This window comes from Capricornis sumatraensis, chromosome 2 (assembly GCF_032405125.1).
Source record: "Capricornis sumatraensis isolate serow.1 chromosome 2, serow.2, whole genome shotgun sequence".
In the NCBI taxonomy this organism is placed as follows: domain Eukaryota; kingdom Metazoa; phylum Chordata; class Mammalia; order Artiodactyla; family Bovidae; genus Capricornis; species Capricornis sumatraensis.
Genome location: NC_091070.1, coordinates 396,176 through 409,829, shown reverse-complemented (window position 1 = coordinate 409,829; position 13,654 = coordinate 396,176). Strand labels below are relative to the sequence as shown.

At 41.6% G+C, this 13,654-nt stretch overlaps 1 protein-coding gene across 2 annotated transcripts in view; it reads left to right on the top strand.

The window, feature by feature from the left end:
• Window positions 1–13,654, top strand: part of GOLM2 (golgi membrane protein 2) — an 87,590-nt gene that overhangs the window by 71,887 nt on the left and 2,049 nt on the right. Inside the window, exon 9 of one of the 2 annotated variants that reach the window (XM_068963985.1) lies at window positions 6,965–7,132. The exons of the other annotated variant lie outside the window; for it this stretch is intronic. Coding sequence (XP_068820086.1) covers window positions 6,965–7,132 — 168 coding nt within the window. The remainder of the gene's footprint in view (window positions 1–6,964; window positions 7,133–13,654) is intronic. 2 annotated transcript variants of the gene reach the window in all.

Sequence of the window (13,654 nt, the reverse complement as noted above, 5' to 3'; positions counted from 1 at the left end):
ACGGTCTGAGAAGATGCAGGTACTGACAGAGCAAAAGCCTTTATTGGAAAGGGGAGCTCAAGCCGAGAGCAGCAGGGTCAGGGGACCCAGAAGTGCTCTGCCTCGCGGGCCATAGTCTCGGGGTTTAGGTGGTACTGTTAGCTCTCTGGTTATGTCTGGCCAGTGACCTTGCCCATGCCCATATTTGGCCTGTTCAGGGCCTCTCCTCATGGTGCGTGCATCTCTCAGTCAAGCTGGTTTCTAGCAGGAGGGTTTCTGGAAGGTTGGCAGGACATATTACAAACAGGTGTCACCTCCCTTCTCTTGGCCGCTCCCCAAATCTTCCGGTTAGTCTTTGGTTATTGGGCCTTCTGCTGGTGAGACTGCTCGTACCAGCTGTTATTACCATGCCTGGCCACGGTGGGTGGTTTTGGTGAACGGTTTCCTAACAGACCATTCAGTTCATTTCAGTCGCTCAGTCGTGTCCCACTCTTTGCGACCCCATGAATTGCAGCACACCAAGCCTCCCTGTCCATCACCAACTCCCGGAGTTCACTCAGACTCATGTCTGTCGAGTCCGTGATGCCATCCAGCCATCTCATCCTCTGTCGTCCCCTTCTCCTCCTGCCTCCAATCCCTCCCAGCATCAGACTCTTTTCCAATGAGTCAACTCTTCGCATGAGGTGGCCAAAGTATTGGAGTTTCAGCTTTAGTATTGGTCCTTCCAATGAACACCCAGGACTGATCTCCTTTAGGATGGACTGGCTGGATCTCCTTGCAGTCCAAGGGACTCTCAACAGACCATTAGAGGTAATATAATCCCAGTTAGTCTAGACTAACTGTCCACATCGGCTGTGACTGTTAAAAAGACCTCAGACCCGACCCTGGACCCACTTATCTTCACATTAAGGTGTGAGACTCCACTGTTACGTGGTTCCCTCATTTTGTAGGCAAGTAAAACCAGGTCCAGCGTTTAATGTGCTTGAGGCAAATCGCAGAACAGCCGGGACTGTTGCTCAGGTCCCTACCCTTAGGGTCACTGTTTTCCACTGTATCAGTTTCACTACCTCCTCAGTACTTTTGAAGTTTCGGGAAAATTCTCCACTAGTTCCGTGTCTTGTTCTCTTTCCGGCAGACTCCTAATCATACCTGACAGCTGTGCTCTGCTGGCATCTGTCTGATAAGCCCTTCTTCATATCCCTACTCTCTTGATCGAGTCAGGCGCTCCCTGCTCACACTGTGGTTGACCCTTGAGCAACCTGAAGACCGCAGAAGGAAGAGAACAATAAAGACAAGAGCAGTCACGAGCGCAGTGGAAGACACGGAATAGTTAGGAGAGAAGAGAATTTGCACATGCCCCTAGTGCATTTCCTTCTATTTAGAAGACAGGCAATATTCTAACACTTTGACAATAAATTTGAAAACTTAGATCAAATTAGTAGTTTCCTGGAAAATTGATTACAAATATTAACTTAAGATTTAAGAGCCTGAACAAAAACCAATAACATTAAATAAGTTGAATAGGTAATCAAAAGTCTCACCACATCCCAAAAGAGATGCTGCTTTAAGTAACAGAGTTTAACTAGATTACTAAATTCAGGATCACTATGTGAAATTGATAATTAAATCACAAAACGAAGAGACTAGTGAAAATAAGACCCCTGGCACAGATCGAGACAGGAAGAGATGGATTAACAGCATGAGGGGTGAGAGAGAATGTATTAACCTAGATCCCGCAGACAATGATGTTAGAGGACATTTAGTGATTATGAATTAATATTTGAAACACTGCTTGAAAATTTAGAGAAATGGATGATAGCCTAGACGAACACCTGTATACACACTGGCTTAAGAAGATGAGGAAAGTCTGAATGGTCTCATATCCCTCTGAAATATTGAATCTGTAATTTAAAACTTTCCCTTAATGAAATTTTCATGCCCAAATGGTTTTGCTGGTGAATTCTTCCATTTAAGGAAGAAATCCAACCAAAGGCACACACACTTCCCAGCTCATTCTGTGAAGCTGGCATGTGTGGCTCCCACTCCAACACCCTGCCTGGAGAATCCCAGGGACGGCGGAGCCGGGTGGGCTGCAGTCCATGGGGTCGTGAAGAGTCAGACACGACTGAAGCGACTTAGCAGCAGCAGCATATGTTGATTAGCAATACTAAGGATGCTATGAAAAAAGAAAGTTATAGGACAGTCCCTCTTATTAGCAGAGATATAAAAAATCTTGAAAAAATGTTAGTAAATCAAGTCCAGAGATAGATAAAAGTTATGTACATAATGCCCATGTTGAATTTATTTTCAAAATGCAAGGATATTTAATATTTGAAAAGCAGTCTATGTACTATAATTCACCACATTCATCAAAGACATGAGAAAAATCAAATGATTATCTCAATTCATGCAAAGAAAACATTTGAGGAAATTCAGTTCGGTTCAGTTCAGTCGCTCAGTCAGTCGTGTCTGACTCTTTGCGACCCCATGGACTGTAGCACGCCAGGCCTCCCTGTCCATCACCAACTCCCAGAGTTCACTCAGACTCATGTCGATCGAGTCGGTGATGCCATCCAGCCATCTCATCCTCTGTCGTCCCCTTCTCCTCCTGCCTTCAATCTTTCCCAGCATCAGGGTCTTTTCAAATGAGTCAGCTCTTCACATCAGTGGCCAAAGAATTAACGGAATTCAGCCTGTATTTATTAAAAACAGCAAGCTGTAAGCAAACTAGGATTAGAAGGTAATTTCCTTAATCTGATAGAGTATCTGCCAAGATCCTGTCACAAACATCATACTTAATGGTGAATTATCAGAAACTTTCCTCTGAAATCCAGAAGACTAGGATAACCACTATCATCACTTCTGTCCAGCTTTTCACAGTAGGTCCTACTCAGCAAAACAAAGTACTAGAAAGGAAAATAAACAGTGTAGAGATGAGAAAGGAAGAAGTAAAACTGATAAACCAATATTAAGATGATTTTATATGTAGAAAAATCAAAAACAGTATATAAATTATTAAATAAATATATTTAGCAAAGTTATTAGATGTGAGGTTAAAAGTTAATTGCATTTCTATATGTCAGCAGTAAACATATAAAATGAAAATTTTAAAAAGAAACGTTTTAAGATTATTGTTAAGTTATTTTTAAAAAACATTTCCACCTAGCAAAAACAAACATTCACCATAAATCACTTTGTTAGGATAAATTTGTCCAATCAAACTGCTATAGCATGGCTCAAGGGCTCAGAAGTTGTCTCCCCGAATCAAGGCAAGAACCAGTCCTGAAGACAAGACTTTCTTTGGAATGTACCCTGAGATAGGTATAGGAAGCCTCTTAAAATCTCTGACTTTAAAGGTATTCCATAATTATTCCCAATTTGCTCATCCAAACTTCTTCTACTTTATAATTTAAATCCAGTCAAACTAGTCTCTCTACTGTCTCCTGAACACTCTGTCTCATTCTTCCTTATTTGAATGCTCCCGTCTTTCGCTGTCAGAGTGTGATGCATTCGCCTCTTTCGAGGTGAGCATGACGGCCATTGTACTGCAGAAACCCGATGCCCCTGTGGTTGAAACCTTCCTTTCCAGCTCGTAACGCACACTGATTTCTCCTTGTATAACTTTCTGTAAGTATGTTGCCCGATAATTATATAATTTATACATTTATACAAATTTATACATTTATATGGAGAAGGCAGTGGCAGGCCACTCCAGGGCTCTTGCCTGGAGAATCCCAGGGACGGGGGAGCCTGGTGGGCTGCCGTCTGTGGGGTCGCACAGAGTCGGACACGACTGACGCGACTTAGCAGCAGCAGCAGCAGCAGCAACATACATTTATATATATAAAAATACATAATTTTTACATTGCTCGGCATTATACCTTTTATGTATATAGTCATACTCATTCACTGTGAAGCTTGATGTCCCCTACTTGACTGGCAAGTAGCGAGCTTATGTTGTTAACTCTGTTTTTTTTTCCTTTCTTGTTGTTTATCGTACTGCATATATGACAACATGAATTGCTATTGTGGTCATACATTCTTGTTATTGATTTTCTTATTATCTCTTGAGTGTTACTGTAGTTGTAGCATGAACATTTTATGACTGAATTCAAGCTAGTCAGAACATCAGACACCTTTAAAATAAAAAGAGAAGAAACTTTGTAAATTGTTCTGTTGGAATATAATAGGAACAGGTTGACCAATTCTTTGATTAATATGCCATGTTTGATAATATTAGTTAAATTAATTGTATCTTGCAGTAACATTATTAGACTAATTTTTGGTCTCTATTTCATAATTCTGATTAAAAATGAAACTATTTTCTTGGAGGAAACTGTGTACCTTGAGAAACTCACTTGGTAACCACCAGGTTAAAATGTTTATGTATTTAAAACAGCAATTTCACATTGCATAAAGATGATTTAGCTGCTCCAGGCATTTTGTCCATAATATTACATATTAAGAAAAACAAAAGGTAGTTTTCTGTAAATCCCTTTTTCCCTTCTTATGTTGGCATCTTTTGCTTTATCATTAGAGAGAGAATCATAGCCACCAGATTGTCCTTTTCTGCATCGCTGCCATCAGAAGGCAGGTTGTCTTTCTCACAAAGAGCGTCTTTTCTCATGCTGCTCTCTTTTCCTTCTTAACTCCTGTGTGTCCGTTTGTTTTCTCTCCCTCTCTTTTTATCAGCTTACATGTTTATTGTATATGCCCAGCTCTATTCTGGAACAGATTTAAGATGACTCTCTGTGCTTTCTTGTTAGCCCCTCTACTTCAGTTTCCTCTTGTAAACGGCTCCGCTCAAAACCCCTATGTGAATATGATTTGTTCTTTAGCTATTTTTAGTTAAAAGAAAAACTGCTTGACTATTTTTTATTTGCTGTATAGCTGTTACAGTATTATATTATTTTCGCATGTACAACATGGTGGCTCAACATTTTTATAGTTTCTACTCCACTTAAAATTGCTATACAGTGTTGGCTGTGTTCCCGTGTTGGGCAGTGCGTCCTCGTGGCTCACGTACTTTATACGTGACCGTTTGCACTTCCTGCTCCCCTATCTCGTGCTTCCCGCCTCTCTCCCCTCTGGTGAGCACTGACTTGTTCTCTGTATCTGTGAGTCTCTTTCTGTTTTCTGATATTCTTTAGTTTGTTTTGATTTTTAGATTCCACGTACAAGTGATCACATAGAGTATGTATCTTTGTCTGACTTCACGAAGCATAATGTCCTCCAGATCCATCCATGTTGTCGCAAATGGCAACAGCCCCTTCTTTTTTATAGTTAGTGTATGTCTCATAGGCACACACACCGCATCCTCTTTATCCGTCTGTCCTCTGACGGACATTAGGGTGCTCCCACAGCATGGCTACTGTGAGCAATGCTGCTGTGAACAGGGGGGTCCATCCACCTTCTTGGCTCGGTGTCTGCATGCTCCTCAGATACACGCCCAGGAGTGAAATGGCTGGGTCATGCGGTAGTTCTGTGTTTAGTTGTTTATGGAACTTCCATAGCGGCTGCACCAATTTACATTCCCATCAGCAGTGTACCAGGATCCCTTTTCCACCACACCCTTTCCAGCCTTTATTATTTATAGGCTTTTTTATGATACCCATTCTGATCAGTGTGAGATGATACCTCATTGTGGTTTTGATTTGCATTTCCCTAATTAGCATTGTTGAGCATCTCTTCATGTGCCTGTTGGCCATCAGTATGTCTTTGGAAAAGTGTTTATTCAGTCCATTTTTTAATCAGGTTGTTTGTGTTTTTGATATTGAGTTATAGAAGCTGTTTAAGTATTTTGGATATTTTCTGATTGACTCTCTATTCAGCAATTAAAAATATATTGGCCTGATGACCTGGTGAGCCATCTGTGCAATTGACCAATACCTCCATAATTCTTTCTCTTTGAACTTAACCTTACTTAACAAGCAGAGGAAGTTTGTCTCATTGCAGTGTGAATTTTTAAAATATAATTCCCCAAATTGTAAACCTATCACAGAGTTTTTATAATTTCTAAAAGTCTTAAATCATCAGTAAGTTAATGATATCCATATTTTAGGGATTGGAATAAAATTTACTTTTATGCTACTTAAATTTAATGTCAAACAGAGTTTAACTTGTGTTTGGGAGTCAGATCTTAGTTTGCGTAACATTTTTATTTTTGATGTCCATTTACTGAATAGCTTTTTACAGTACATGTTATATCTATTGCTCTTCTTGATTCTAGTTGCTATGAATGTGTGCAAGATAATAGCCTTGTGTAGGTCAACTTTCTTAAGCCTCCCTGTCGTTGACTTTCAGAAGTCTGGTTTGGGAAATGAGAAAGAATAGATCAGAATTACTTGGGATGTTTTTCAAAACACACACTACTAGGGATTCTAACAATTTACTCTTTGCCGTACCTCCTTGGAAATGCATGGCTATGGTGAATCACTATTGCTGAAGAAACTTAAGATAGCTCACCAGTATGTTAGTTTGTCTTATTTTCCGAAAAGAAACTGCATGGTTTCTACAAGCCTACATGGTACTCATTTATTCTGATAAGAAAAGTTATCAAAATTATTCCTGGAAAGTAATATTGTATAAAACAGTAAATGACTACAGGTTTCATATACGTATTATGTCTACTCATAAAATTTTTGGTTCTTCTCCTAAACTATTAAGTTAGACAAATACTTTTATCAGAGAAGTTGTTGGTTATTAGGAAAACAGTTTTGAAAATTGTGCCCTTTTCTTTAAGAAAACATTCAGACCTTAAGTAGCAAGTACCGAAGTGAATACACAGGGGCAATTCTTAAAATTATTTTCGGTCTTCACTCTTATTTCCTTTTATCTTAGATAACCTTCAGAAAATGTATCTTTTTTATAACCGTGTCCTGAAAGTTGCCAGGGTTCACTTGTCTGCTTTCTGACCTACCTCCAGTATAGGCCCCTTCTTTTCTTCTCCCTTCACTCTTGATTTAACCCTCTGCCTACTTCACAGGCCGATTCTTTGATGAGAATGAATCCCCTGTTGATCCGCAGCATGGCTCTAAACTGGCGGATTATAATGGGGATGATGGTAACGTAGGTGAGTATGAGGCAGACAAGCAGGCTGAGCTGGCTTACAATGAGGAAGAAGATGGTGATGGTGGAGAGGAAGACGTCCAAGGTGAGCGTGGGCCTGGCCTCCATGCCGTGACCGTGAAACCCACCTCCTAAATTTTTTGGTTGAATTTGTGTAGAATTTTCCCCACGTATTAGCAGTACGATCTTCATACAGAGAGGTATTCTGTGCAGTTTTTCAATTCTGTTTTGAAAACCATTTTGTGGTAGTGGTATTTACAGATCTTTAAATGGATCATTTTAATTGTTTTCATTTTTAGTTATTATGTTACATGTTTTAGTGACTTTAGTTAATTTGAAACTCAAACACTTCAGAAATTTTAGCACTAAATTGTTTAAACTGGCTCCAGACTTTGCCTAAGGCAAATACTCCCAGAAGATAATTCTTTTCCAATTTTGTCATCTGAAAACATTTCATCATTCTAGGTACAGATTTTGACCAGACAGCCACAAAGGGAATGGTCTCTTCCACACTGAAGATAAGATTATTTCACTAATGATTCAGCAGAGGAAGTCTGTTTTTAAAATTTTTCTGAGAGGTTTAAAGTTTATCCTTACCAGTTTGTGAAGACTTGTCTGTTTTATGTTTAATACACAGATTCAACACATTCCCCTGTTAACCGTGTCCCTTCTGATTTTAACTTAGTGCAAGTCCAGAGTCCGCCCGTGTGCACGCACCCTGCCCATGCATGCATGTCCGAGTGTGCTGCTTATTGCGAGTTCTTAGGCCTGTTTTCTGCCTGCTTATCATTTAGTAGTATTTCTGGAGCTTTTTCTCTTTATAAAAATTGATTATGAAGTTAATGTGTGATGTATTCAATTTTATAATACATTGCATGAAGTATTTTTCAATGTAACCTGTCTTGATTTCTTTCTTAACTCTTTTAAAAGTAATTAAATTTTATTTCGGTTCCTGAGAAGAATTATCTCTGTAAAACTCAAGAAAATAGAGTTGTCCTAGAATGTTACATATTTAATAGAAAAAGGGGAACTAGTGACGCGGACTTCCACCTAGGCATTACTTTGATAGTACAGTCTAGTGTTAGAAGAATGGTTGTTGGGAGTAGAGATTTATAGTTATATAAGGATATATCAATGAGACCTTCTCAAACACTTTTTGGTATCATTGAGAAAATTGTACTCATCCATTTTTCTAGTATCATCCGTTTTTCATAAATCTTACCGTTTCTTTCTCGTTGCTTTTGTAATCTGTTTGGATTATATCTATTTGCAATTATTGTAACGATGTCTTAAGGTTTTCTCATGCATGCATATCATATCGCCAATTAGCCTGTAAGCTCTTGGAAGGCAGGAATTTCCATTTATTTCTCCGTCTAGTTTGTTCGCGTCATTTTCTGCCTTCATTTTCACACCCCCCCAATAGCCCTTAGCACCCATAGGACCCTTGGTAAACGCTGCTAACTGGTCAGTTTGCGCCTGTCCCCCTGAGCTTTTACCCCTGTGACTGTGACTGGCCAACCGCCCACTAGCTTCCGGTCCTACAGCCTCGCTTGGTTAGCTTTAAGCACTCTGCTCTCCTGCCATCCCCTTGGGCCGTTCTGCCGTTTTTATTAGCGCCGTTTATTTCAGCGACCCCCGAGCTCGCTTCTCCTGTCCGCTGCCTTCGCGCCCACGGCCCTTCCTGGTGCTGGCCGCGGGCCCTCGCTCGCTGCCTTTCTGCCTTCCGTGCGGCCGCCTTGGTCTCCGGCGCCTGCCCGCTCCCCTCCCTCCCGCCCCTGGTCCTCACGGCCGCTGCCCCCTTGGGCCCCGGCCCTCCGCCAGCCCTGCCTTTCCTTCCACCGGCAGATAAGGCCCCTGATTCTGGCGCGCACGGGGCACGACCTGCGGGGATGCCCGCAGTTCAGGAGGGCGGGGGTGGGTGAGTGCCAGGGGCTTCCTCATCTGCACGTGGGTCTTACCTGAGCAGGGCGTTGCCATCTGACTTTTTTTATCCCGTTTTGAGGCTCACTAGATGAGAGCGGCAGCAGGGTAGGGCAGCTTCCCCGGGGCTCCTCCACCACAGGGGCGGAAAGATGCCAGAGCAGCGCTCCAGCAAACGCGGAGGGAGGAGTGTGTGTGAGCTGACTGCACAGGAATATTCCGGAAACCCGGATAACTTTAAATAGGTTTCAGAGATTCTCTAGATATAGTATTAGCTGTCTAAAACGTGGGAGGGAAAATTATGGTTCTTCTCTGGCTTATCAACAACATGTACTTCCAGTGATTACTATTACAGTAGTTAAAAGAATTCATCCGCAGATTCCATGTGGAAGTAATAGTTGGGTTCCCGGGTCAGGTTGCACGCGAAGCCAAAGCAGGCAGTAGACGGGAAACGCGACTGGCCGCGGAGCCGGGAGCCAGGCTGCGTGTGGCTCTTCGGGTCTTCTGTACTCGGCCACCGTTTCTTCGTCCGCATGTGAGCGTGTTGAACTGAAATAAACAGATGGCCCTTCTCAGTTCTAAAATGTTGTGGTCACATTCACGGTGGAATCACTATATACAAGTGTTAGGGACAAATGTGTTTCCTATTTCAGCATGCCTAAAACAACATCTTTCCCCAAACCCTGGAAAGAAAGTAGGAACTTTATGCCACCACCGAAACTCTGCAGGCAGAGATGTCAAAAATTGAAGCTTGCGCTTTAGAAGCACTTGAACGGTTCTCCCATTAGGGGCCCGCTCTACTCACCATAGGATTAGGAGCAGGTTTTTTGTTTGTTTTGTTTTTTCTCAAGCTGTTGTTGGGTCCCTTGTATTAGAGATTCTACCTGTGGGAGTGAGGTTCTAGCTTCAGAGGTTCTAGCTAAGGACACTGACTTTGGTCTCTGAAATTCTGAATTATGAAATGCAGGCTTTGACAGCGTCTCTAGCTCAGCTGGTAAAGAATCCTCCCGTAATGCAGGAGACCTGGGTTTGATCCCTGGGTTGGGAAGATGCCCTGGAGAAGGGAACGGCTACCCACCCCAATATTCTTGGGCTTCCCTTGTGGCCCAACTGGTAAAGAATCCACCTGCAATGCAGGAGACCTGGGTTCGATCCCTGGGTTGGGAAGATGCCCTGGAGAAGGGAACGGCTACCCACTCCAGCATTCTGGCCTGGAGAATTCTATAGACTGTATAGCCCATGGGGGTCGCAGAGTCGGACGAGACTGAGCGAGTTTCACTTTCACTGCCAACAGGGAGCTGAAGCAGCCCAGATCTCTCTCTGATGTCTGTCGCTGCATGTTGGTACTTTGGGTCAGTACTGCCGGCAGTGTTTCCTGCAGAATTAAGGGAAGCCTGTTTTTCCTGTATTTACAGTCCCGGTTTGATTTTTAATTCCTGGTTTCCTGAAGCATCCTGACTGAGAGAAATTTTTTTAATTTACATTGCTAGAAACATTTTTTCCCAATGAAACAACAATGAAAAAGTTAACTAAGCGATGAAATCCGGAAACACTGCGCACCTGCTGGATGGATGCTCTACGTCATTTTCATTACAGTGAGGACATGGATGTTACAGATTCCCTTTCCTCTTTTCTCTAACCCTATAGAAGCTCCATATTGTGGAATAGATACGGAGTGCACACCACTGAGCAGAATCCATAGGGCCCAAATCCCTGGATTCTGGAGCCAGACTGCTTCTGAATCGCAGCTCCACCACTTACTAGCTCTGTGACCGTGTGAATCACCTATACCTCTGTGCCCCAGAATCCTCAACTGTAGAACAGGGATAAATATAGTTACCTAACTCAGCAACTGTTATGTGGATTACATGATTAAAATATTTATTCAGCACTTAGAATAGGGTCTTTCACACTGTAAGCACTACATAAGTGTTTGTTGAATAAAATAATTAAAAAAAATAAAACAATTACAGAATTTTTTCCCCTGGTTTGCATGCTTTACAGGACAGTCGCATTTTAGCCTGTGTATTCACCTGTACATTTTAATGGAGCCTCGCTGCTTATTTCCCCAAGGCATTCTTGGTTGGTAGAGCTTGCCTTTTGGAGGTGGTCCTTTCTTGACTCAAGAGCGAGTTTAGAAATTATTTGATAAATCATAAGTATCTTTATATTTAATAGTCATTTTATGTTGCTGAGTTATTTACAGATTTGCTGCTTTGTAAAATGAAATAAAATATTAGTCCATATAATTATATTTAGTGGCTGTTCTCCTACATCAGATTTGGTTAGGTAATTTCGTTGTATTTATAGATAAATGCAAAGAAGTTGTTGGTAGAACGTGAATTCTGGTTAGAGCAGCTCCACTGGGAGTGAGCGCGAGTCCCTGTAGATGCTGGCTCGGTGTGAGAAGGGCAGGCGGAAGTCCTGAGACGATGAGCAGCAGTGTGGAGACACCATGTTAGAATGTGCTGTGAAGCATAAATGAGTGAAACCAACAGATCCCTCCTTAAGTTTACAGAGGACTTTCAGAAGTAAAGACTGCCTTCCTATGCATGAATATACTTTGAAGTAGGAAAAATAGTTGTTATCCCTATTCTACCAAGAAGGTAATTAGGAGTCTAAAGAGGCTTAGGAATAAGGTCAAGTTTGTTAAGTGCCTCAGCCAGGACTAGAATTCAGTTTTCTGTTCCCATAACTTTGCTCTTGTTTTCTCTTTACAATTATTTATTTTCAAGTCTCAAAGGCAATCTCATTTTTCCTTTTCACAATTCCCGGCTACTTTTCTAGAAGCTCTCCTTTATATAGTAGCCTTCCCCACTGCTCTGTGGTGACTGTTTTCGTCTAGTGGCTAAAGTCCCGAAAGATGTGCTCATAGCCGTGCAGTGGGTTCCCATAACATGGGTCTTAAGGAGAGCTTTCCACAGAGGTACCTGTGATCATTTCTCTTTCAAAACCAAGATAATTTCTTAGGGTACAAAGAGTTCTTTAATAAGAGAATGATTAGTATATTTTTAAAATACAAATGTGATTATGGATATAATTTCAGCCTTTGCAAATAACAGATTTGGGGTTATCATTCCTATTGAATTACAGTATTTAAAGTATGAGATCAATTTGCTAGAGTATGAAGAATGGTCACCTGCAATTCTAAAAGAGAATTTCTGTCAATCTAACAGGAAAGTTATTGAAGGGTGAGAGAAGGTTGTTTGGCATTGCTAACGACTAACTGTAAAGAAGAAGTAAGAACATGTCATTGTGGAAGGTTAATACATAGTACATGCACTACCTGGGGAGAAAGGGATGGCAACCCATCCAGTACTCTTGCCTGGAGAACCCCACGGACAGAGGAGCCTGGGGTCTGCGGTCCACGGGGTCACAGAGTCGGACGAGACTGAGCAGTCACTGCTTGGCACACTGCTTGGCACATTACGTACACAGCACCCACAGCACAGGGCGTCTTTCCTGAGCAGAGCGTCGCCGCAGACCACCCTGGAGAAGCGGAGAGGAGAGAGCCCGTCCGCCACAAGGAAGAGTGGAGACGGCTACAGTGAACATGAATTTGGAGTCCGACATCTAACCTTCTTTAAATTTTATTTCCCAGTGATGATAGGAATACTTTCAGTCTGTCAAAGACTAATCTATTGGGTCATTGTAACTGAACCAAAAGGTAATGAAAGTTATTTTTAAGGCTGTGAAGGAGCCAAAAGATGTCATTAAAAACCATGTACTAAAAAATATAGAGCCTCTTAAGCTCTAATTAAAATACTAACTTTAATACTGTGAGCAGTCTTATTTCAAAACCTGAAGATAGAAATAACTATGAAGCTAGAAGGAAGATTGTTCTCGGTAGTTACGCCGGGAGTAGTGAAGTGACAGGTGATAGCCCGGGACCCAGAGAAACCTGTCAGAAGCCAAATAAGTCAGATTCTGAAGCGCTATAGGAAGTCGTTTAGTATAGCTACTAAAAGTGACTTTGAGGATGTTAGTGTCTAGTTATATTTTATAACACTTTTTTCTCTTTTTTGGGGGGTCAAGAAAAGTGTTTTTTTTAGTTAATATACTCCATTTTGGCAGTTGCTGGTAAGCTATTTGGAGAGGAGCAAAGAAATTCACTAAAATATGGGGGCTATGAGTAACTTTTAGTTTCCTTTTATTTTCTAATTTTTACATGATGGTTATGGATTAATTGTACTATTAGAAAAAATGTTTGTTTTTTAAAGGCATGAAAATGTATAAAGAACAATTGCCATCAAAGCGTTGAAGGACTGACTTCCGTGTACGTAGAAAGCAAGCGTGCGCGTGAGGGGACCAGCTCCTCAGCGCCCCTGGGACCCGACGGCTTTGCTGGCCGTCCGGCTCCGCTGCCCTCGTCTCCTCTCGCACCTTCCTCTCTTCCTCTCTCTCTCTCTCCCCTCCCCTCCTCTTCCCCTTCCTGTCTTCCCTTCCTTTGCTTTTTTCTTCTCTATCATCAAAAGATTTGTTAACATTAAGTGATCTTCTAAAACAGTCACAGACTTTTCACTCATTAACGGAGCATCTTAAGAAACAGAGCAGCATCTACAGCAGGTGTAAGATAAGGGATAGAAACTCATGTGGGCTGAAGGGAAAAAAAAATACACTATTTGATTGGATTTTTGCAAGTGATTTAAAAATTAATATTCTTGATCTCTGATTATTTTCCTTATAG